This window comes from Octopus bimaculoides, chromosome 9 (genome assembly GCF_046866305.1).
Source record: "Octopus bimaculoides isolate indiv1 chromosome 9, ASM4686630v1, whole genome shotgun sequence".
Taxonomy (NCBI): Eukaryota; Metazoa; Mollusca; class Cephalopoda; order Octopoda; family Octopodidae; genus Octopus; species Octopus bimaculoides.
In genome coordinates this window covers 74,840,150-74,866,677 of record NC_142936.1, presented here as the reverse complement: position 1 = coordinate 74,866,677, position 26,528 = coordinate 74,840,150, and the positions used below count along the sequence as shown (strand labels likewise).

At 33.9% G+C, this 26,528-nt stretch overlaps 1 protein-coding gene across 5 annotated transcripts in view; it reads left to right on the top strand.

Moving 5' to 3' along the window:
• Positions 1–24,471, top strand: part of LOC106882884 (protein RER1) — a 74,743-nt gene extending 50,272 nt beyond the window's left edge. For 4 of the 5 annotated variants that reach the window (XM_089357796.1, XM_089357797.1, XM_089357799.1 and 1 more), the window contains 3 exons: positions 301–436; positions 2,609–2,683; positions 24,358–24,471. In XM_089357796.1, coding sequence (XP_089213922.1) covers positions 301–436; positions 2,609–2,683; positions 24,358–24,417 — 271 coding nt within the window. In that variant the 3' untranslated portion in view covers positions 24,418–24,471. Of the gene's footprint in view, positions 1–300; positions 437–2,608; positions 2,684–21,568; positions 21,631–24,357 lie in introns of all 5 variants that reach the window. The other variant, XM_089357801.1, reaches the window with a different exon arrangement.
• The last annotated feature ends 2,057 nt before the right edge of the window (positions 24,472–26,528 follow it).

Below are 26,528 nucleotides of genomic sequence, written 5' to 3'. Positions count from 1 at the left end.
AAACAAGTAAACGATGAGTCATTCATTAGATTTTCATTGTTAAATACTGCTTGCATTAAACTGTGACCAGATCGCAGTTTCGAGGGACAATTATTTCAACACCACATTACAAATGATAAATGTTTAAGTGACATTAACAACTTTGAACAGTTAACTTGTGTCTTCCATGCTGCAGTTGTTTTAGTTTCAACACTCAATCTCAGATCAAAACACCTACCATGCAAGTACATCTCTCTAATTATTTGTTTATTCATAATAAATGTGCTGACATTGTATTTTCATGTAAATTTTATTTTGTAGGTATTCTGCATCTAAGTCAATTATCATTGGCTTATTCTGCACATTGTTTGATGCTCTGAACATCCCTGTTTTCTGGCCTATCCTGGTTATGTATTTCATCATTTTGTTTACAATCACTATGAAGAGACAAATTAAGGTAAGAAAAACTCCTCTATTGATTTGTGACTGTAAGGGATCATCCTTATAGGTCCATTTTACCCATGCTTGTATGAGATGAACAGATTTTCTTGGATTTTCTCCAGTACCTTATCTCCTCACTTGTTGCAGCCATTTGTCATCCCCTTTGTGAGAATCAGTTTCTTGGGAATAGTTTAAATACTTCTTCAGTCTTCTTATTTTCACATTACATCTGATTCATCTTATGCCCAGTTTTTCTCTCACCTCATCTGTGCGCTGTTCTTCATGCACTGTGGAGCTTGCTTTCTTCAGTTCTTTCCAGCATCAGCACATCCTTCAGATTCAATACCCTTATCTCATTGTACCATGAGGTACATATTTCATTACCATGCAATATCACACTATGTGAGATCATTGCCATTGCCCCTGGACTGGCTCTGGTGCGGGTGGCATGTAAAATACACCATTTTGAGCGTGGCCATTGCCAGTACCGCCTGACTGGCCTTCGTCCTGGTGGCACGTAAAAGCACCCACTACACTCTCGGAGTGGTTGGCGTTAGGAAGGGCATCCAGCTGTAGAAACTGTGCCAAATCAGATTGGAGCCTGTTGTAGCCATCTGGTTTCACCAGTCCTCAGTCAAATCGTCCAACCCATGCTAGCATGGAAAGCGGACGTTAAACGATGATGATGATGATGATATGCAAGAATCAGGCTATCTGTCTTTTCCTTAGACTGAGACCCACTTTGCTGCCTGCGGAAGTAATAGCCCCCTGAACTATTTCTAACCTGTTCTAGATCTGGTTACTGTGTTTATGAAAAACTTCTACCACTGATTAGGTCACTTACGAAACAAAAGCTGCCAGTTCCATCTAGAGAGCCTCACGGATATTTGAAAGAATGTATTCTATGGGTACTCTTAGAGCTAACCATACCTGTGCATATAAAGTTCTTTACCTGTGATCTGCCTGTATCTCTTTTGTGCTCTCAGTTTGCATTTAGCTTACAGTGCAGATTATAATTTGTACCTGCACCTTTTCTGCATATTAGGTAGGGCTATTTCCCTTCTGTAATCAAAAAAAAAAAGAAAGAAAAGAAAATGTTTTACACTAATTAGATTTTTGTTTGTTTGATAGTTTTCTTTTCTTTTTCATTTTGTTTTTTGTTTTACTTAAACAGTGTAACAGTCTGAGGAAATGGTCAGTGTCTATAGATTTATTTGTCCCAGTTGTTGGGGTTTAGTGTTGTGTGAAGTTAGTGATGCTTTGAATTACTTCAGCTTAGTCAGTTGTATGATTAACATGGGCATGAAAGGATTCCCAGAACAATGCAATCGTAGGGGTGAAGAAAATAAAAAGTCACACAAGAAATAATAATGACAAGGAGAAAGAATGGTGCAGTGTGTTAGTGATGCAAACAAGTAGAAGGGTAGACGGAGCAGTTTGGTCAGCAAACACAAGAGCAGACACTGCAATAGTGGCAAAAGAAGTGGTATAGAGGGAATATAGCTTGACTTGAGAGTGGATGAGTTGAGCAGCTGTTGAATGTTAAACTAAAAGACAATTTACTTTTCTTACTTTTTGATTAGTAACTTTTCCTTGAATGAATGTGTGATGGGTTTTCTATCCAGATGTGGAAACAGTTTTTTTTTTACAGGGTATTGAGATGAATTAAAATATTAAAATTAGTTTTGCTATTTCTGAAATATTCTTTGTCATTTCTCAAGGTTCAAACATTGTTTTGAAATTATGAGAATTTTTTTTTTTTTTTTTTTTTTTCCCTCCAAATATTAAAAAAAATTTTGTCATCGCCATCTCATACTTTACACTGTCTTGAACTGCATTGTCAAATACACCCCTTCCTTTCTTAAAACAATACATTGTGATTTGAGGAAGTTTTGGTTGCTATTTCTAGCAGGTTGAGCAACAGCATAAGGGCTTCACTACTGGTTCAGCTGTTTGCCTCATTAGCTCATCACCTCTTTTCCATTCTGGCATGAGCTGGACATGGCTACTAAGTAACATCAATCCATTCACTTTTATCTTATTCTGGCTCAGTTGAAGCAAACATTTTATCTTTGTGCCTTGTCCATGTTTACTAAATTTTCTTTTTGTTTGTTTTCTTTGTATTGATGTCTCTTATTTTTGTTATTATATGGTTAACATATTTTTTTTCGTCTTTTTTTTTTTTCAGCACATGATCAAGTATAAGTACATCCCATTCACACATGGCAAGGCTGTATATAAGGGGAAGGAAGACTCAGGAAAGGTCATATCTTCATAGCCTTCCTACCTACTACTAATAAGTGTGGGGTGCATGTGTGTGTATGTATGTATGTATGTATATATGTATCTGTCTATCTTTCTATGTATGTGTGTGTGTGCGTATTTTATAGTTCATACATAAATGTGTGTGTGCATGTATGAACGTGTGTGTGTGTGTATATAAAAATCTGTCCTAGTTGATATTGTCTCCCCTTCCTCTCTCCCCCCTTTCTTCATAGTTTATGGTGAACAGGAAAATGCTAACGGTGACAGTTGATGGGCGATAAGGTGATCTACCAGGTCTTGCTGCCTTCCCCCTCTCTTTTTAACTCTTCCTTTCCCATTTCATGTCCAAACCCTATTCACTTAACATATAAAGTAAAAACTAAATTAAGTACTATTTAAACGTTTATTATCAATAAAATTTGTTTAATTTTTCATACATCAAACCAATGTTTCGAATGTTGTAGCTGAATCTGGATGTTTCTACCTCTGGTTTTGAAATAGATGCTGTTAAACTGAAACTTAGAAAATAATCTTCAATATGAAGAAAAGTAACTTAGTCATAGTCTCTCTCTTTCTCTCTCTTTCTCTCTCTTTCTTTCTCTCTCTCTCTCTCTCTCTCTCTCTCTCTCTCATATGCATGACTGTTTTGTTTGTTTTTTTTTTCTTTTGGTGGCATTACCATTTTTGGAGTAGTTGCAAGATCTGTATGAAAAGTAGAATATAGACTTTCAGATATTGATGAAAGAAGCTCATAGTTTTCCATATTACGTTTTAGTCTATGCCCTTTCTGCAACTTATTGCTTCTTTCCGACTGATTAGTGCCTGATGTATATATATATATATATGCATGCGTATGTATGTACCATGATTTACCGGGTTCAACCCTATCATATTGCATCCAAGGCAAATGTCTGTTATTCTCATACCACAGTCTCGAGTCGGCCAAAGGCTTGCAAGTAAATATTGGGTAGGCGGAAACTGTGTGGAATCCTGTCAGATCGATTGTGCCTGTAATCCAAATGTCTGACCGTGTCACCCTCTGTTATACTGATTCTGCCTGAGGATTATGGTCAAGGGCTTGCATGATGCCTGCGGAATACTCAGCCATATACATGCTAATTCATTGAGTAGGTAGTTTGGTTAGTCAAACAACTGAGTCTTCTTCATTGAAGCTGACAGAGATCCATTGCCACTGACTTGTGTGTGTGTGTGTGTGTGTGTGTGTGTGTGTGTGTGTGTGTGTGTGTGTGTGTGTGTGTGTGTGTGTGTGTGTGTGTGTGTGTGTGTGTGTGTGTGTGTGTGTGTGTGTGTGTGTGTGTGTGTGTGTGTGTGTGTGTGTGTGTGTGTGTGTGTGTGTGTGTGTGTGTGTGTGTGTGTGTGTGTGTGTGTGTGTGTGTGTGTGTGTGTGTGTGTGTGTGTGTGTGTGTGTGTGTGTGTGTGTGTGTGTGTGTGTGTGTGTGTGTGTGTGTGTGTGTGTGTGTGTGTGTGTGTGTGTGTGTGTGTGTGTGTGTGTGTGTGTGTGTGTGTGTGTGTGTGTGTGTGAAGTTTATTTTGTGTCTGTATGGGTGTCCGCATTCAGTTATGTATGCAAGCTTGTTTATAGTTTGCTCTCGTTTGTGTGTGTTTGTCTTTTTTTTGTCTCCCTGGCTTGTATGTGCATATATTTGTGTTTGCATCTGTTTATATATATATAATATAAAACATATGATATAAACATATATCATATGAATATATGTAATATGTGATGCATATATCTATGAATATATGTAATATATATATATATATATATATATATATATATACTTACGTATAAACTCACATACTTAAAAAATTGCTAATGAAAAGAACAAAACGATAACTATTAATATAAATAACATTAACAAACAAGGTCCAATTAATATTTGCACTAATTAACAAAACTGCAAACCTGAACATCTACCAAAAAGAAAAAGAAACAACACATATAAAATATGTACATGTGTGTGTCTATACGTATGTATATGTACATATATATGCATCTATATCTCCATGTATATATGTATATGCACACACACACATACTTAAACATATACTTGCTAACATACACACACACACACACACACACACTCATGTATATTGTTTTGGGAGTTATTTCAATAATGATTTCTTTAATGAGTTATTTCAATTAATAAAACTATTAATTTTTCCTTCCATATTTTTTCCTTTTGAAATTTTTTTTTTCTTAAACTTTTGGATGTTTCTTATATTACATAACTTCATTTTGCACTCAGTTTCCTTTTAACATACAGAAAATGGTAAATGAACAATTGGTATCATACTTCAAAAGATGTGTTTGTTAGAGTACTTGTGAGTGTGCGAGTGAGTATGTATGAGCACTTGAGAGAGAAGGGCTAAAGAGATAGGGAGAGAGGAAAGTAGTATCTGTTTACCTTTTTCTTTTCTAAGCTAGGATATTATTAGGTTTGAAGATATGCCTGTTGTTATTCACATTAGTTTGGTGTTCTCCTGTGTATCTAACCCGTTGGGCAAGCAGTTGCATTTGTAACATCTATTGATAGGAAAGATATATAGATTAGAATGTATGTGTGTGTGTATATAATATTAATGTTTGTTTTTATGTTCAGACCTAATAAAAACAATTCTTCATTAATCTGATGGGTTAGTCTATACTTTTGTAGAATGTAAATTTAATATTCTTTAACCAAGAATGTTGTTGACAGTGACTTAGAAATTTTGGCCAACTAACCCATTGGCAGATTGCATAGATACATACACACATTCAAATTCAAAAATATGTATATATCTTTATCTTGTCTCTCTGCTTTATTTCCTGGTATATTTAAAGATGATTATAAATCAAAATATAAATAAGCATCTCGTTATTCTTTGTTAGATGGAAGTAGTGAAGCTAAAGGAATATTTTATTATCATTTTACATACTCTTTCTCATGCTGCTATGAATTGGTCAGGACTTTTTGATGTCATTTTTTATGGTCAGATTCCCTTCCTGGTGCCAAGCGTTTTGGTCACCCGTTATTCAATGCAAGACACCTGTTCTAAATAACATGGAATATACATGGAGTGCTACAGGAATTAATGCTTAGGATCTAAGCATCCTTTGCTTAAGATGATATAGCTACAGTTTGGGCTGACGAAGTCCTCAGCCATCATCTGGCTTCTGTAAGCAGCTATAGAATTATGTGCTTTGTATACAGGCAGCCTTTTTTGATCAAGTTTCAATTTTTGTGATATAGAAATTATATATACTCTTCTCTACTGAGACAGGCTGTAAACTTAAATACAAATGAAATATTTGTGTCTCTGTACAGCTGGTTGATATCTACACTGGTTATTTTGGTTGTTTGGTATTAACACTACCAACTATTATCAATTGGGGGTTTCCAATAAACTATTTGTGGTTTATTTTCAGAATCTAACAATTCTATCTTTCTCTATTACTTGGTCTTTAATTTCTTTCTTATGCGGATCTAGGGTCAAATTTGTAGAAACGTAGGTGGAATGGTGTGCGACAGCTGTGCTCTCAAGGATCCGTTTCTTTCTGATGAAATAATTCTTTTCCATGTGCATCATCAATTGTTTCATCTTATTAGTAAATTAGTTCTTTTTCTGATTTTTTTTATTGTTTATTTGTTTGTTGTTAGATATATTTAGTTCTTTGATTGTTATGAGCTTTAGTTGTTAGTGGTAGCATTATGTAAATCTAAGAAAACTTACTTGCTTCATTTCTCTTATGAGATTGTATGTTATGTGTGTTTTTAAAACCTTTCTTCTTTTTAAAATTTTTATTTGTTGTTTCTGGTCAATCTCTTCATTTTTAATTGATTTTTTATTTTTTGTAACTTAATTTACTTTGAGGAATCCATACTTGTAGTAATTTTTCAGTATTTATTATATTTTATTTTCATTTCTGCAGGGTTTTGTCTTTCAGTGCATTTCAGTGATTTAGCCAGTCCTTAAATACTGACATCACTATCACTGACTATTTTTAGCTATAAAGTGACAACTATTACTAATCCAAGGCCTCTGTTGTTATCAGCTAAGTTGAAAGTTTAATCCAAGTGTCAGACTTTTGCTTTGTATTTGGTCTGAGGGGCTGCTCACTTGGTTTGAGACATTGTTTCCTCTTAGGCTCAGCGATATTTTTTTGAAAATGAAATAACTTTTCTAACTTGATCCAGTTCAGATAGTTTGGATACGTAAAATGTTAGAATATTATTTCGGTAAATGCTTGTAGCATTATGGATTGATTCAGTAAGTTGTGTGGTATGAAAACCACCTATTAAATATACATAAAGAGAAAGATTTAGTTCCTTTTTCAAATTCAATAAACATATATATATAAGTAAATATGTAATAAAAATGATAGATAAGAGACAAAAACAAAGAAACCTGTTTTTTCACTATCTGGGTTGTGTACAATTTTAGAAATGTTTTTTTTTACAATGTATAGATAAGGAAGACAGTGGATAGGCAGAAGAGATGTTGTATAGTATTTCTTTCCAGCCTTTTACATTCTGAGTTCAAATTCCAACAAGGCCAACTTTGCTTTTCATCTCTCCAGAGTTGATAAAAACGAAATAAATTTTTGTTAATTGTAGTAGCAAGTGCACAAGGTCCTGGGGTTCATGGCACATAATATCAGTAAAACAGAATATTAATAGTATAGGGCTTAAGATTTTGATTGCATTCTGTGTGTATATACACACACAACCACATTGATGTAACTGTAGTTTGGTAGGTTGCATTATTTCTTCTGGTTCTTTGCATCCTAAGCTGGGTACAAAACCTGGATTCTTGGTCTATGTATGACATCATCAGTGAATATATTTGATCTTTGGATCTGGATATATAAAAACTGGATGGTGTATTTGAAACTAACAGACAGTTATTTGTTTGTCCATTTTATCTTGGGTAATTTCTTTTGTAGCAAGGTTATCAAGTAACTTTAATAGAATTGTGTTACAATTTTTGTACTTGGTGTAAAATAAGACACGGGTTTAACGATTGGCACCAGATAACCAACTTGAAGGTTTGCGTTTTCTTCTCAACATCTGGTGTTGCATTGGGTCTAAGACACTTTAAGCTTATACCTGTGTTTAAAAAAAACAATTACTATTATATTTAGGGTAGAAATGTTAGAGCATCAGACCAAATGCTTTTCAGTATTTGTTCAGGCTCTTTAGATTCTGGGTTCAAATCCTGCTGTGTTTAGCTTTATATTTTATCTCTCCAGGTGACAGTTACTGGGGATTGATTTAATCAACTAACTTCCTGTTTTCTCTCATTTTTTGCTTTGTGCCTACATTAGAAAAATTATTATTCTGAATAGGATGGTTAGTGACAGAGAAAATGCTTTGCAACATTCAGTTACTTTCTGGCTTCAAATCTTACCGAGGTTGACTTTTCCCTTCATCTTTCGTGGGTGGGTAGATGTAGATTGAGTTGAGTAAGTTACCAATTAAGTATTGGTAAAATTTATTTCATCTACTATACCCCCTCCCCTCTCTGTTCCTCCTCACCACCAAAATCTGTGTTCGTATGCTCATGTTAGAAACCATTCTTACAATTCTTATCCCTTTAACATTTAAACCAGCCATAGCCAGCCCAAATGTTCTACCTCTTCTGTGTTCAAACTGGCCAGATCCAGCTTCTCACACCTACCCTACAATGTCATTCTCAGAGTAAATAATCACATCATTGAAATCTCAAATCTACAAAGACAATGCATGATTAATTCAGAACAATGTGAATGAATATGAATTACATTTGACAGAAAAATCTAGATGCTAATGGGTTAATCATTCTATTATTTTGTATTTGGAACATTGTCGCTCACATGAGGCAAAAAAAAACAAAAAAACGTAGCTCTAGATATCATCATCATCGTCATCATTTGTCTGTAGTAGCAGGTAGCCACAGCCTCATCAACCATTTGCAGGTTTCGTAATCTGTTGAGGTCCCATGGTTACTGGTAAGAATTTTAATCCTTAGGCGGAATTTGAACTTGGAACCCTTATAAATGAAACAGATACCACCGGAGATCTCATTCATTGACACTAACATTTTCTTAATGAATCTCCCCCTTCAAAAGGACGAAAGGTAAAGTTGGTCTCAACAGGGATTTGAACTCGCAGCATAAAGACTCAGAACAAATACAATGAGGCATGCTATCCAACTCTCCTAATGACTCTGCCAATTCACCACTTCAATATTTTATACAATGATGATTTATTAATGTGAATCTTCAAATTTGCATGGAAACTGCTTCTAAAAGAAAAGGAAAAAAGACAGAGATAGATCGAGGTGAGGGGTAGGGGGTATATCTTTTTTTTTTTTTTTTTCTTTTACCATTCTAACCATCACTCACCTTCAGATTCTCTGACTGTAATAGTATTTTGCATGGCAAAATGGATTTACATGCAACATAGCCAAAGTGTAAACCCACTAATCTCTCTCTATCTTTCTCTTTTTTCCCTCTCTCTTTCTCTTTCTCTTTTTCTCTCTCTCTCTCTCTCTCTCTCTCTCTGTGTGAGAACTGGGAAATCACATCAGTTTCTAAACATTTAAAAAGTAAATGAAAAATAATAAACAAGACAGTAATAATCATAGTAAATATATAAATTGCTTTTTTCTTTTTTGGGGAATTAGCATATTTTGTGTGTGTATGTGTGTGTGTATATATATATATATATATATATAGATACACATACATACATACACTCACACATACACATTCGTTCATTTGTTTTACATCCGGATTTCCATGCTAGCATGGGTTGGACGAATACATATATATACACTCACGCATGCACACAATATACATACATATACACATACATCCTGGGATACTATTATTGCCTTGTTGAATGACACTTCTTATACTCCCATCCATCCCACTCCTCAACAACAACAACAAGAAGTTTAATATGTACCTACACTCTCCTATTTCTGTCCCTGCTTCTCTTTTTTTTTTTTTAATTTCGAATGGTCAATTGATGATAAGAAAAGGAATTAACAAATAACAGAAACAGAAAGAATGAAAAACGGAAAAAAAAAAACAAACAACCAACCCTCAAGCAAAATATATATATATATATATATATACACACACACACACACACACACACACACACACACACACACACACACGTATTTATATATATATATATATATATATATATATATATCAAAAAAAAAAAACGGAAAACCAAGAATTTCTTAAACAAAATCCTGGCTACAGATTTTTTTAATGTCACTCAGAACCTCTGTGTGGAAATAAAAAAATAATCAAACCAATTGATCTGAGTTATTTTCATTCTCTGACAGATTTTTTTTAATTGTCCATTGTTTTTTTTTATATATTCGTTTTTTTTTTTTTTAATATTTATTTATGAAGCTATCTATTATTATCGTCAACATCATTATTATTATTATTGCTTTTTTTTTTGTCATATTCATAGCATGCAAATCGTTGCCTTTTTTAAAAAATTATTATTATTACTATTCACCAGCTTCAGTTTAGTTTAGTAATATCAGTTTAGTAAATCATGGTGGTGGCAGTGGTTGATTATTGGCCGAATTCATTTGAATGCTTTTTTTTTTTTTTTTTTTAGTATTTAGCTATTGTCCTTTGTGTTGCAAATGCAAATCTTGCTGATGTCAACTTTTTATTGTGAGCTGGCAGAACTGTTAGCACACTGGGCAAATGCTGTCTTCACATTCTAAGTTCAAATTCCACCTAGGTCTGTTTTTACCTTTCATCCTTTCTGGGTCAGTAAAATAAGTACTGTTAAGCACTGGGGGGTGGGATGTAATTGGCTAGACCCTCCTGCAAAATTGCTGGTTTTGTGTCAAAATTTGAAGCTATTATTATTATTAGGATGATGGATTGGCAGAAATTATATAGTGTGAAACAAGATGACTTCTGGTATTCTATTACATTTCTCTTTGTCCCTCTAGGGTTAACTTTGCCTAGCGGGATCAATAAAATATAAATACCAGTTCAACAATGGGACCAGTTTAATTGACTTTCCTCTTAAAGTTACTGGCTTTGTGCCAAAATTTGAAACCAATATTATTACTATTCTTAAGGCGGCGAGCTGGCAGAATCGTTAGTACACTGAATGAAATGCTTTGCAGTATTTCACCTGTCTTTACATTCTGAGTTCAAATTCTGCTGAGGTCAACTTTGCTTTTCATCCTTTCAGGGTTGATAAATGAAGCACCAGTGAAACACTGGGGACAATGTGGTCGACTAGTCCCCTCCTCCTGGATTTCAGGCCTTGTGTGCCTATAGTAGAAAGGATTATTATTATTAAGACAGCAAACTGGCAGAATTGTTAATGCATTGGGTAAAATGCTTAGCATTTCCTCCACCTCTTTCTGTTTTGAATTCAAACCTTTGCTGAGGCTGATTTAGTCTTTCATCGTTTCATGGTTAACAAAATAAAATACCAGTCAAGTCCTAGGCCCCAATATAATCAACTTAACCCTCCTTTCAAAATTTGCTGGTTTTGTGCCCAAAATTTGAAATTATTACTATTCAGACAGTGAAGTTACAGATACAAAGAGTTTTAGAAAACGTCCTTCCTGGAGACATAATACCAGATCAGCTTTAGATTAAAAGGTTGGTTAGAGCAAGTTTTGTTAGTTGTAGCATTTAGTCCTTTCATCAAGTCATATAAATTCCAGCCAAATACATTGGTACTACATGAAAAGCACTGCTATATACTAGAATTCAAAAAACATTGGGGACAGTACAGGACAAGATAATTTGGGGTTACATAAAACACATGTAAAAAGTAAAAAATTAGAAAAATATAAATTTTAACAAATAATTCCCCAGAAGAGGGAGATTGCTTAGGGCTGCTTGTGGAAACCCCACAAGACCACAGAGGCCCTGACCACTAGGGCAGGTGCCCTCTCTACATGTCTACAAGTGCATGTTTAGAATAGGCCCGTTCACTTGGACCATTCTTGCTACATTCACCCACCTTTCAACAAAATTGCTGAGGATTTCCTTTGATTCTGTGCAACAACAGTAATAATTGTGAAGTAGGAGTATAGTCAATAGAACTGATACTTATAAAAATATTAGATTTGTATTCTATAAACTCCCCATCAGTCACCAAAGTATATATCAACTTTGGTGGATCTTGAACTCACAACATAAGAGGAACAAAGTTAAATACAATAAAACTAGATATTTATTATTTCTGGAAGACTGACAATACAATAATAAGGATTTATATTTCAGGCGCAAGAACACTTGATTTAGCCCTTAAGCATTCAGGTTGCTCTGTCAAATGTAATTCTTATTTATTCCCTTTGTTTTGAATTAATCATGCATTATCTTGTAGATTTGAAATTTCAATGATGTGATTGTTTATTTTTACAATGATATAGGGTAGGTGTGAGAAACAGGCTCTGGCCAGTTTGAACATGAAAAGAATATTTGAGGTGGATAGGCTAATGGGTTAAAGAATGGATGGTATATTTTGGTATTCATGTGTTTGTTTTTGTTTTTGGGGTTTTTTTTAAAAATTGTTTTCAGTGATATTATTCTTCCATAAATGCATAAAATTCTTATTTGTATAACTAATTTAATTGCATAATTTTCTGATTGTCTTGGTTTCTTTGTGGGAACACTGTACATTGAGTTAATGGTCTCTGAAATTTTGTTCAACAAAATAAGATGGGTACTTAATAAATTAAATAATAATAATAGTAATAATGGTTTCAAATTTTGGGTCAAGACCAATATTTTTCTGTGGGAAGGGGTTAGTTGATTACATTGACCCCAGTACTTGGCTGTTACTTTGTTTTACTGACCTGGAAAGCATGAACGGCAAAGTTGACCACAATGAAATTTGAACTCGAAACAAAGAACAAAGAGATGCTACTAAGTATTTTTACCAGTTCACCACCCTAATAAAAATAATAATTTCTTATATAGATACAAGGATAGAAATTTTGTGATTAAATCTACCCCTGTGCTTGACTGGGGACTTTATTTTAATTCCTCCCACCTCTTCCTCTGAAGGTAACCACGACAGGATTTGAACCCAGATTGTAAATAGATGTAGCTAAATACCGTAAAGCATTTTTTCCACTTCTTTGATGATTCCCTCAGTTTATTGCTACCAGGGCCTTTTCATACAGACCGTAATATATTCGTAGAGATGGCTTTTCAAACCTTTAGGGGTGAGAATGAGAGGGAAAGTAAAGACATTAAGTTCTATATGTATATATATATATATATATATATATATATATATATATAAGGGCATGCCCTTATATAAATAAATATATTATGGGGAATAAATGATGGATTTTTCCCTTATGAGGTTTTTTCATGCTAGCTACTTGATAAATTCTTATAAAAGACTTTATCCCATTATTGAATTAATTATATATATATGTCCTTCCTTTCTTGATCTCTCCTGGAGAAACCGTAGGGGCACTGTCATGATATGCAGTGTGTCTTGGGCATTTTAAACCTTGCAGAGCTCATCCCTCTCTTCTAAATACAGTCAGTTTTTTTTTTTTTTTAGAGAGAAACAAGAATTCAGCTAATTATATTCTATTTTTGTATTTGGAATTAAGCTAATTATGTATATTAAAAGAAGGAAAATGAGTTTTACGAAAATCTTTGTTTTAATATTTCTTTCTTGAGTAAGGCAATAGATTGGCAGAATGGCTGGAGTGATTTATAGTCAAAGTGTCTTGTGGTATTTAGCTACAGACTGTGTTCAAATTCCACTGATGTCAACTTTGTCATTTCTTCTTTTGGGGTGGCTTGGGGTAGGGTCGATATGTTCAACTATATCCATCACCAAGTTCAGGCTTTGTGCCTTCATTAACACACTGTCAAAGAGCTAATTAATTAAAAGAATTAGATAACTAGTTTACACCTTATTAAATGCTATTAGTACTTGAAATGTTGGTGTATTGCTTGTCGTGTTGTTTACCTTTGTTGTGTTCAGTTTGTTCGCTTTTTACTTCTGCTGTGGTTATTGTGCTATTCAACAAGTAGCAAGGTTTGAAATTTGCGCATGCACGCGTGCACAAACACACATGCAATACAGCACAATACAAGAGACACGCTAGCCATTGTTAACAAATTCTCATTTTCCCCTACTTATAAAATAAATTCCATCCTTCTACTTTTCCATTTGTTGAGCTACTCAACTTCAGTCCTACTTAAGCAAAACCTGTCATGAATAGAAATAACTGTTTTTCCCTAAGTCAATCCTGATTGAGGAGATCTATGATCAACAGCATTCCAGCTGTGAACATCACTCCATCGTGTGACATTTATTCCAAGTCTCTGATTTTAAATCCCGCCAAAACCAACTTTGTCCTTGGATATTGATAAATGCAGGAATAGTCAAATACAGGGAGTTCTTCTGTCTTTCTCTCTCTTTTCAAAATGGTTATTTGCACTGTGAGAAGGGTTGTAGGATACTACAGACAGTGTCCCTTTCTCCAAAAATTGAACATTTGATTGAGGGGGCCTAGAGATCACCTCTTATAGAAGAACCAATATGTTCCGGAACCATTAAAAGGGTAGTCCATGTGCTCTGGCTGCATGGAATCGAAATAAACAAAAAGTAGGGCTACATTATCTAATGAATCCTTATTTAATCCTTTAGGGATTTTTTACCATATTCTTGCTGAAATACACTGCCTTTGTTACAATTAAGTTTGAAAATAATAAAGAATCAATTAAAATGATTTTGTAATTATTTAACTGGTGTTTCGAACTGAAATTAGTCTGAAATTTCGTTGGGTGGTTTAAGTTTTGATTACTTTAAGACAGAAAGTTTGTGTTGTAACACTAGGGATAATCTCGAGCAATAGGTATTAAAAAGGTATAATAGTTTTGATTTGTAGGAACCTTAGTTGCTGGCTGCTATTTCTGGCAAGTCAGCCACTGCACAGAGGCTCTATCATTGGCTCATAAAGAGGAAGTAGTTTATTGAACACACAAGCAAGCCACAAATCCAATACCTCATTCATACAGGGCTTTGAGTGCTGTTCTTAGCTGTGGTCATCTCTTGTCCTTACAGTAGGCTCACTGTCCTAGAATGCAGGTATCTTAAAAATATAGTTGCCATCTTGAAAACAGATTGAAGGAAATTTGACAAACAGACATCAGGAGGCTCCTTGATTGGTTCAATTAATTTGTTCTTATATTAAGTTTAATTATGGCTTTATGTGTTATTGGATAAAATCCCTAATTTAAGCTTATATTTGTTTTAATTTTTTTTATTTTAAATTAAAATTATAATTTTTTTCTTGGTTTTTCTTTTGTTTTCCGTTTATTTTATTCAAATATATTTATTACTCATTTAAAACCTCATTTTTTACCTTTTCTTTTGTGGTTTTTTACAAACATTTTGAATATGCCTGATAAAAAAGAAAAAAAATGTCATTTGGTAAATTAAGGTTAAGAATAAAGTGTATTCACTTGAAATAACTCCCTAAACACACACAGCTTCCATGCACTGCAACACAAATATTTCTTCATAAATTCAATTTCTTTTTAAAAGGAAATGTTTCTTGTGAGAATGGGGCTATGAGTGATAAAGAAGTTTGATGGAGAAAAAGGATGTGTTTGTCTTTTTTGTTTGGTAATCCTTATGTTTTTGTGAGTTTTTTTTTTGTTGTTTTTTTTTTTTGCACTAAATCTTAAGCACAGAGAGCTAAATAAGCATTTAAATGATTGAAAACTAATATTTTTAAAGTAAGAAAATAATTAAAAATGTTTGTATTTGGTTTGCAACATTCTTGATATGAACTTGTGCATTGAAACAGATTTTGCTGTGTCTCAGGATGGGTCATTATGCCAATAGCAAAAACATGCACTGGTTTTACATCACTTCTTGTTAATTGTCAATTCTAAGGTGGCAACCTGGCAGAATCATTAACACACCGGGCAAAATTTTTAGCAGTATTTCGTCTGTCTTTACATTCTGAGATTGACTTTGCCTTTAATCCTTTCAGGGTTGATAAAATAAGTACCAGTTGAGCACTGGTGTTGATGTAATCAACTTATCTCCTCCCCTGAAATTGCTGGCCTTGTACCAAAATTTGAAACCAGTATCATTTGTCAATTCACTAACGTTTACCCAATTAGCTACCTGGTTTTTGATTAATCATTTGGTCAGTAAATCAATCGGCTAGGTTTGTCAAATTTGTCTTATCACCATTTGTGATCTTGGAGTAGAGAAGGTGTATCATTGATCAGGTCAAAGATGACAATGAAAGGACTTTGACAAACCTAGCTGATGGATTGATTGACTGACCAATTAAACAACTGATTTGTTAATTGGGTTCTAACAAATAGACTGATGATAATAAAAGAAGTGAAACAGAACTAGTATGTATGTGTGTGTGTGTGTGTGTGTGTGTTTGTTATTAACATAATGACCCTCTCAAGGTGCAACAAAATAAATGAAACTTAGGCATTTATAAACATGATTTCTTAACATAAAACTGTATCCAGCTACTTATGCATGCTTAGCTTTAGTGTAAAAAAAAAAAAAAGAAAGAAAAAACCTAAGGGCAACCAGCATTTTTATTGTTTTGAAATGTTTATTACAAGTAAGTATAATGAGTTCTTTGGGTTTATTCCATTAAAACTGCTACTGGTTGTTTGATCTAACATTTTATTCTTTCCATCACCATCACTTCATTGTCTGTGTTTCTCTTCTTTTACACTACAGTAATCTCTCGCCACACCTCGGTTTATTATTTAAGCTTACATCGATTCCTCTGTGGCGTTGTTTTGCATTTATAATAAAATATATACAAATTATAAAAATAATTCTTTAAAATATATACAGTACAGTACTGTTTCTACTTTGCGGATGTTCACGTATTGGAGTGGGGGTGGAACATAACGCCCATGCTAGTCGAGGGATTGGTGTATTTTTATATAAACATTCTATGTGCACGGACATATATATAGAAGTGTAAACAGGATAAATAGAACTCAAAATATGTACTTACATACACACACACACACATATATATATATATTATTCTTAATCATCAGAAATCAGTGACTCAAGGGCCAAGTGTTTCATGCATGACTATGCTCTCAGTCCTTGAATCACTTCTACCACTTATAAAATATATATACTGTAAATCCTCGAGTATAATACGCAGGGGATTTTTAGGGGGCTGTACCTCTGAAAAACCTAAACCTTGTGTATAATATGCACCCCTTCTCTAACTTGAATCAAGGAGGTCTATATAACACCCTTGGTTTGTAAACGTATATACGGTAACATCTTTTATTATTGTATATATAACATAATGCAAACATGTAGCTTCTTGTGCACTTTGTTTGCAGAAAATAAAGAAATAACAGTTATAATGTCAGTGAAAAATAAATATTAAGTAAATTGCCTTTACATATTTATCACTTAGAAAATATTTTTCATTTTTAACCTCGTATGTAGTACACACTAGAAATTTTGACCTTTAAATTTTTGGGGAAAATGTGCGGATTATACTCGAGGATTTACGGTACGTTGTATTTATAATTTAAGTTTAGGTAGGAGACTTTAAGGTGTAGTTATAGGAATGTCATTGTAGTGTGCCTGCTGAGCACGTTCACTGCTTGCAGCTACCAGGCATCATCTGGAGTAGTGCATATTCATATATGAATTAGAAGCAGCTCGAGGGATATAAACAATATCAAACGCACATATAGAAGGTATGTGTTTTGCTAGTTTGTAGACTTGATACAAGTTATCTTACTTGTCGATGACTTCCAGGCTTTTTAACACCAGGTGCATTGTAGTAAAGATTGTTCGCCAGCATAACATGGCAGTCCTGGTTTAGGATTAATGTTGCTGTAATTTAGCCCACTTGTTTAGCGCTGAGTGAGGATGCTAGATTCCCTTGTTTGAAAATATAAGGACACAGATCGTGTCGTATAGCCAGCTGGAGACGATGTCTCCTAGGGCTAAATTACAGCAACATTAGTCCTAAACCAGGACTGCCATGTTATGTTAGCAAACAATCTTTACTACAAAGTACTGTTGCTGAATATCTCGTGTTGTTAGATTTTAAAATAGTAATTTACCAGGTGCATTGATTAGAATATATTCTCTTAGGTCTATAAGTACAACTAACTAGCAGAACACATGCCTTGTGTATGTATGTTTGATATTCATCATCACCATTTAACATCTGTTGTCCATGCTGGCATGTTGGATGGTTTGACTGGGGCTGGTAAGCTGGAAGGCTGCACCAGACTCCAGTCTGATCTGGCGTGGTTTTCTATGGCTGGATGCCCTTCCTAATGCCAACCACTCCAAGAGTGTAATGTGTGCTTTTAGGTGCCATTTGTGTGACATTGTGTGTGTATGTATATATATCATCGTTTAATGTTTTGACTAGAGCTGAGGAGCTGCACCAGACTCCAGTCTGATTTGGCATGGTTTCTATGACTGGATGCCCTTCCTAGCACCAACCACTTTACAGAATGTGCCGGGTGCTTTTACATGTATATATATATATACATGTGTCTACACACAAATGTATTGTGCTCACACAAATGCATATGTGAGAGCACACGCACATATACAATCAAACCCATTTATACATGCCTATGTATTAAGTTTTAATTGTATGGAATGGGTGTTATCGGGACAGAACAAAGTGTGATTAAAAGATACTTAGAATCTTCAAAGTTACAATGGCTGTAAAGTTTTCAATTTCTTGGGTAACCAATCTCTCGGGCAACTATTCAGCCCGTTATAGTTGCCTATAATGGGATACAGCGCATATATTTGACAACATAACATGGCAGTCCTGGTTTAGGACTAATGTTGCTGTAATTTAGCCCCAGGAGACATCATCTCAAGGTGGCTATACGACACGATCTGTGTCCTGGGATACAGCGCATGACCCTGTTTGCTTCATTGCTGCATTCATTCAGTCGATCACTCTGCATGATGTAAAAACTAGGCTCCAGTTCTGTGGTTAGTGTTTGCATTTTCCTGAGGCTTGCTGCATGTTTAGTTACAAATAAACTTCATTTTCCAGATTATTTTCTTCTCATAACATTGTCATTTCATTTAATGCCTGTCCTTGCATTTTTAGGATCAACTAACAAGCCTATAGGAAAGGGGTACCAAAACCATCATTATCAGCAGCATTTTATGTACACTTTTGCTTGCTAGCATGGGTTTGACAGATTATCACAGTTTGAGACAGTTATTATTCAGTGTTACTTAGACATATTAAAGACCATATCACTACCTGGGTTAGACTGATCAATAGGCAGTTATTATTCAGCATTATTACCCTTCTAAACATGTTAATATCAATTCCTCCAACATTATGCAAATATCACAGACAAGCCTGAATATTCTTTCCGTAAGTGGTTGGTTCATAGACTAGTTGGAGTGTAGGACAAAATACTTTGTAGTATTTATTAATTGCTAGTAAGGACCCCACATTTCGTTCTAGAACCGCAATATGCTACCAGGTATAGTAAAGGCTTATTAGACAATACTGTATCCTACCTGTGTTAGCAGTGCAATTCTGTCATTTTTTAAAGTGATCTCTACAAATTTTCTTCAGAAACTAGAACCAGCACCAAAAGTTACAACTATTATGGTCACATAATGAAATACTGTGTGCCTACCAGCAGTAAAAATGCACATACCAGTTGCTCAGAGCAGGCTTAATATGTAAAATTGATATATCCAATTGTATTGTACTGCTAAATTTAGTAGCTATTTAAGCAATGTGTTCATAGAGGGTTAATGGCTTGGATAGGGTACTGAAGAAAGGGCAAAAACTCTTGAAATATGCTCATACACCCATTACTATTTTTCTGTTTTCAATCACATTGTTTACCTAGATGTATGGCACAAAGACAGTTTCATATGAATGAGATGCAGTCATTTGCATTATCACCATTATATAACTGGTATTAATTTTATAAGAATCCAGAAAGGTAGACAACAGCAAAGTCAGACTTGACAGGATTAAATGTTTTCAGCTGTTTCCTCAAAGGTGAATTTGAAATAATAATGGTTTCTGATTGAGACATGAAGCCAACAGTTTTGAGGGGAGGGACCATTGGTTCCAGTACTTGACTGGTACTTTATTTTATCAACCCTCAAAGGAAGAAAAGCGAAGTTGATTGTGGCAGGATTTGAACTCAAAATGTACAGTGCCAGAATGAATATGGTATGGTATTTTTTCTGGTGCTCTAACATTATTGCCAGCCCATCATCTTAATGCATTTCAGATTTTGGCACAAGGTCAACAATTCTAAGGTGAAAGGGTTAATCGATTACATTTTATATTGACCTGTGAAAAGATGAAAGGCAGAATTGACCTCAGTGGTATTTGAATTCAAAAACATAAAGAACTAGAAGAAATTCCACTCAACATTTTATGTGATGCTTTGACATTTCTGTCAGTTTACCATCTTAATGATAAAATTAGATGAATGAAACAAAAACTGTGGTGGATATTTTCATTAAGGGAAATGGTAGAATTTGAAGAAACTGTTGGCAGTCTTGTGTTGATAAATAGTAAAGATTAAAAAAATCTGTCATGACCAATGCCAGTGTCGCATAACTGGCACGTAAAAAGCACCCTTTGAATGTTAGGCAATATGCTTGAGAAGACCCGTCAAACCAAGTGAAATCATAGTCATGGCTGATGCCAGTGTTGCATAATTGGTTCCCATGCTAGTGGCACATAAAAAGCACTCTTTAAACTTTAGGCCTCATGGAGGCAGTGACAGGTGACCAAAACCTTTGGCAATATACTGTACTTGAGAAGACCTGTCAAGCCAAGTGAGATCATAGTCGTGACCAATGCCGGTGTTTTGTAACTGGCACATAAAAAGCACCCACTACACTCTTGGAGTGGTTGATATTAGGAAGGGCATCCATCTGTAGAAATCATGCCAAATTAGATTGGAACCTGGTCCAGCTCCCCAGCTGACCAGTTTTCAGTCAAGCCATCCAACCCATGGCAGCATGGAAAACAGATGTTAAATGATGATGATAATGATGATAAATTGTCCCATAAAAAATTTGGGGAGGAAATCATATTGCCATGAAGAAGTCTAACATTTTGGTGGGTTGACAAGGATCAGCTGAATCCTTTGTCAGAGAGTGATGAGATGTTTACTTACAATACTAAATAAATACTAAGAGTATTTTTTACCCTTATTTAGTACTTCAAATGTTGCTTTGTCTGTATCATTGTACTTATCCTTTATTGTAGTTGTCAGTGATAATGATGATGCACTTCTTTTCCATTATTTCTCATCTTAGTAAGATGTATCAATGCTTCCTCTTTTAGCATTTTTTGTCTTGGCTTTCATTTCTTCATTTCCATAGCGGACTAATTTAGTTTTTCCTTCTTCAAATATGCATGACGCTGCAAAATGCGAGACCTTTAACGTCAGTTAATACCTCATCTTCAAACTATTCACAGATGTTAGTTTGAACATAATTACACTTGGATATAAGGCTGTACAGTGTCTTGACTTTTATTTGCATGATGTTATCAAAGAGATATATAGTCATATGCAGCATTTAATAAAACCCAAAAGTTATTAACTCCCTAATTCTAATATCAAGTAAATGATTTAAACAGAACACACTCAAGGAATCTTGTATCACAATATTTAAAACTCTTATCAAAATATATAAAATGCCATTTTTTTCTAACATTTCCTTCTACTCATTAGCTAAAGGTGATGGTATTTGCTTAACTTAATCTGTATGTGGCACTATGGCTAGACTCACACTTTTGATTTTAACTTACTACAAGAATAATTAAAATTATCTGCTGTCTCTTTGTGTTACAGAGGAAACAACCCCTGTAAAACTCTCGTTAAGTGACATTCATGCAGGATGGTTCTTGTCTAAGGTTAGCATTATATAATTAACATTATACTTGACATAGGTTAATAAAAATATATCAGAAAAAAATTATTGTACATCAATGAGTAAAATAATAACAGTATATTAGTTTGATTCTGGTGGTGATCTTATTTCTAATGAATTACACTGTCTATTGGTTTAATTTTATTTTTAAAATAGACAAAAATTGATGCTAGGGTTTGATAAGGATTGTAGTTAGTTTTTTTTTTCTTTACTTCCAACAGGTAGATTGTTGTTAGAATCTAATTTTCTTTGGGGCTGTCAGGTTAGTGAAATTATTCTTAGGCCTGATTTATATTTAATAACTATCTTTGGTTGATTAATTTCCTGAAGGTTGGCTATCCTTGTAAATATCCAAGTTACTTGTCACAGTAGGTAAACTCTCCCCTTGGTAAACTATTCTTTATTTTCTAGTCTTTGATGAAGTATTCCATATTTTCTCTAATGCTTCTGTGACTATATCTCTGTTGAAATATAGTCACTCTGCTTTTGTTTCAGTTAATTTTGAAAATAATGAATTTAGTAAAATAACTTTGTCATTAGTAATCTGGTGTTTGAAGCAAATATTCAAATGAAATCTTGGCAGAAGGTTTTACTTTAGACCACTTTAACTCTTTGGCTACCATATTTCTGTTGAAATACACAACCTTTCTTTCAGTTAATTTTGAAAATAAAAAGTTTAGTGAAATAATTTTGTCAATAGGTGCAGGAGTGGCTGTGTGGTAAGTAGCTTGCTTACTCCCACTGCGTGGCACTTTGGGCAAGTGTCTTCTACTATAGTCTCAGGCCGACCAAAGCCTTGTGAGTGGATTTGGTAGACGGATACTGAAAGAAGACCGTCGTATATATGTATATGCATATATATATATATATATATATATGTGTGTGTGTGTGTTTGTCCCCCACCAACATCGCTTGCCAACCGATGCTGGTGTGTTTACATCCCCGTAACTTAGCAGTTCGGCAAAAGAGACCGATAGAATAAGTCCTGGGATCGATTTGCTCGACTAAAGGCAGTGCCCCAGCATGGCCGCAGTCAAATGACTGAAACAATTAAAAGAGTTATTATAAATCTGCTGTTTGAAACATAAATAATCTTGAAATTTTGACATTTTAATTTAGGCCACTTTTATCATCATCATCATCATTGTTTAACGTCCGCTTTCCATGCTAGCATGGGTTGGACGATTTGACTGAGGACTGGTGAAACCGGATGGCAACACCAGGCTCCAATCTAAATTTGGCAGAGTTTCTACAGCTGGATGCCCTTCCTAACTTTAAAACAAGAAATTTGTATCTTAGAACCAGAGGCAGTCATGATAAGGTTTTACCAAAACAACAGCAGGCACAGGACCACATTAGTTATTTTAGAAATTTTTAACTGGAGAGAAAGAAGAAAAAGTGTTTAATTTGTTAAGTCCATAATATTAGGAAGAACCTAAAACTCAAACATTTGAAGAATAAACTAATGAAAAAACAGCATCAACAGATACGGTAATTGTAAAAACCAAAAAAAAAAAAAATACTAGAGAACTTTAAAAAAAACCAATTTGGTTAACATTTTTTGATATCTCCATCTTATAAATACTTTACTACGTTCTTGTTAACTGAAGGCTCTTACTCAGAACTTCTATCAATCTTTAGAATGAACATACATATAATCATCATCATCATCATTTAATGTCCGCTTTCCATGCTGGCATGGGTTGGACGGTTTGACAAGAGCTGGTATGACCAGGGAGCCACATCTTGCTCCGTTATCTGTTCTGGTATGGTTTCTACAGCTGGGATGCCCTTTCCAATGCCAACCACTTTACAGAGTGTATTGGGTGCTTTTTACATGGCACCAGTACCTGTATCAATTTTGCTGTGGTGAATGAGTCTTCTTGAGAACAGCATGACACTGGCTGTAAAACTTAAAAGAGGTTAACTGCATAATTTATGAGTTATCTTCTCTTGCAGCATGCAAAAACTGTCTCCGTTTATAAGTTTTCTTCCCTATAGGGCATTGCTAGCTGCTTACTTCCTCTGATTTTGGTCTTATACATGCAAAGATAGCTTAGGCTTGACAGCTGTTTGCTCCATAATCCCTCGCCATGAACTTTTTGTTCTTGGCATTTATAAACATGCATTCCACAATCAACAATTGAAGTTTTTCTTGTGTGCTGTTGGAAATATACCTTCAAATTTTTAAGTAGTTGAATTCACCACTGATTTCTTTTCAGATTTCATTTTTTTAGAAACTGATGAAATGTTTTAAAATTTAGTTAATCTAGATCTTCTTCAGAAAAGCTCCATGCATGCAAATCAAAATAGCCACCTGTGCATCATACTAAATCTATTTACATCATTAAAAGGCATGATGTTGTGGAATTGTTTGAGGTAAATCTCTTCAGAGACTTGTTGTGTTAAAAACAAAATATATATCGGAGCAAGGTGAACATTGCCACTGCAGTGAGTAATAAATCTATGCCTTGTAATGGTGTGCATACATTTAGTGTGATACACAGATGGCTTCTTCAGCAGTATTTTCATCAGGAAAATTTCCTTTAGTTTTGTAAACAAGCTGAACTTAAGAAACAAACAAAAATTAGATGTTATATTTGTATCAATATCAGTCGTAGAAGAAATTAAATGTGTTTTTAGATTTTTTTTTTTTGTTCTTTTTATTTTGTGCTTGCATATTGGTTGAAATCTGGAATTTTAATATCAGGATGGGACCAGTGCTGAAGCTTCACATTCGCGGCAAATTGGACCGACGATTCACACATGAGGAATTTTATGTACTGGACAATAAAAGAGCAGCAGAAAGAAATAAGAAAATAAAGTGAGAAAGCAAAGAAAGTGAATACACGTTATACAAAAGAAAATCCCCAAACTTTGCATATACCATATATGGTATATACATGAAATGCATATTATGATATATACATACACACACACACACATATATATATACATATATGATATGTATGTATATATATATATATATATATATATATATATATATATATATGTATATATATATGATAAATACATAATGTGTATATATATATATGTATACATACATGATATGTATGTATGTATATATATATATATATATATATATATATATATATATATACATACATGATATGTATGTGTGTATATATGTATATATATATATATGATAAATGCATAATATATATATATATATATATATATATATATATACATTGGTTACTTCCAATGAGTTTGTTAAGCTGAAAAGTGACTGTTTTAGTGTATTATTCACTAACTTTGAACATCAGTCTCGATATGACTGATTAATTAATAATAATAATTGTAAAACTAATACTAATCATCATGAAAAATTTTGCATGTTTTTTTTTTTATCCCTTGGAAATTTGAGAAATGTTTTCAAGTCACCAACATCCTTAAACAAGCCTTTCTTTTTTGTTTTGGGGTTTTTTTTCTGGTTCTGGTTAATTTTTAAAATGTTTCCTTCAATAAAAGATAGAAAAACTGTATTTTGGAACTTTTGAGTGTTGTTTCTTTACATCCATTTCCTAAATAGTCGTAAATAGCAGTCTAAAATATTTCCATAGTGATAGATGTAAATGGATTCTAATAAATGTAATTCTTAGGCAAAACCAGTATTATACAGTGTTTAACCCTTTTGTTACCATATTTCTGTTGAGATACTCTGTCATTGCTTCAATTAATTTTGAATATAATGAAGAATTTAGTAAAATAACTTTGTCATTATTAATTGACTTTTGGAACATAGACTCAGACTAACTTCTGATGGAAGATTTTAATTCAAAACTCTTGACAATGAGATGTTTGTTACACAAAGCAAGGAGCAGTCTTAGATTGGTTAGTATCAAAAAGGTTAATAAGACTGGACCCTCTGAATTACAAGTAGAATCCATTTGACTAGCCTTCCACACAATTTTCATCTATCCAATTTCACTCACAGGGTTGGGCTTGTTTCATGTTCTGAGTAATATAAAGCTTTCCTTTCATGAGCCCCACGTTACTCTGGTGATTGAATAAATTGGGAATGTGTATCATATATAATGTAAGGATGCCAGGAAAATATGTTCAGAGTATCACATGTAATACACAGGACAAGCAAAGGGTTAAGCTGTATTATGTATAACAGTGGTTTTCGATTGGCTAAAATTACTCAAAATCAGCAAAATTTAAAAGCTCTTAACTTTTTTACTTAATAATTTATGGCAGGAATGAATTTCATTTTTCACAATTAGCATACAAAACTAAATCGATATAACCAAATTTGAAAACAAGTGGAACAAAATTAAAAAAAAAAAGCAAACGAAATTTGTGACCAACTGAAAAGGTCCTTTTATTTAATCATCAAAGTGTCTCAGGTGGTTGTTCATTATCACCTGGTGTAAAGTTAAGAGCCAATTAAGTAATCACAACAGGTAAGGATATAATGTATAAGACAATACTGGATAAGTTGCACCTTGAAGTAAAATATGTAGAACATGCTGGAAAAAATAATTGTGTGGATTAAAAAGAGTGATCGTCCATTGCAATTTGTTGCAGTTAAGCAACTAGCACCGTTAAATCTTAGGGAACCACAATCAACCACATTTTATACTGATGTTGCAAATACTCTTAATGGTGATTATATTGGGTGCTGGAAAAGCAGCCATGTCGAGTTCAAAATCAAACAAAATGTAAGAATTAAAAAAGAATGTAAAATGCCAAGAGGTTTTTAGGAGAAATAATATCAGAGATGTATTAAGTTATGGTTCTTTGTAGCATGAGAAATTATCTGTTGTTCTTCATTATTTGAATATTGCTACACACGAGATTTATCGCTTGTGGAGTAAACCCATCGATTCATTAAGGCAGTGTTGGAATAAAAGA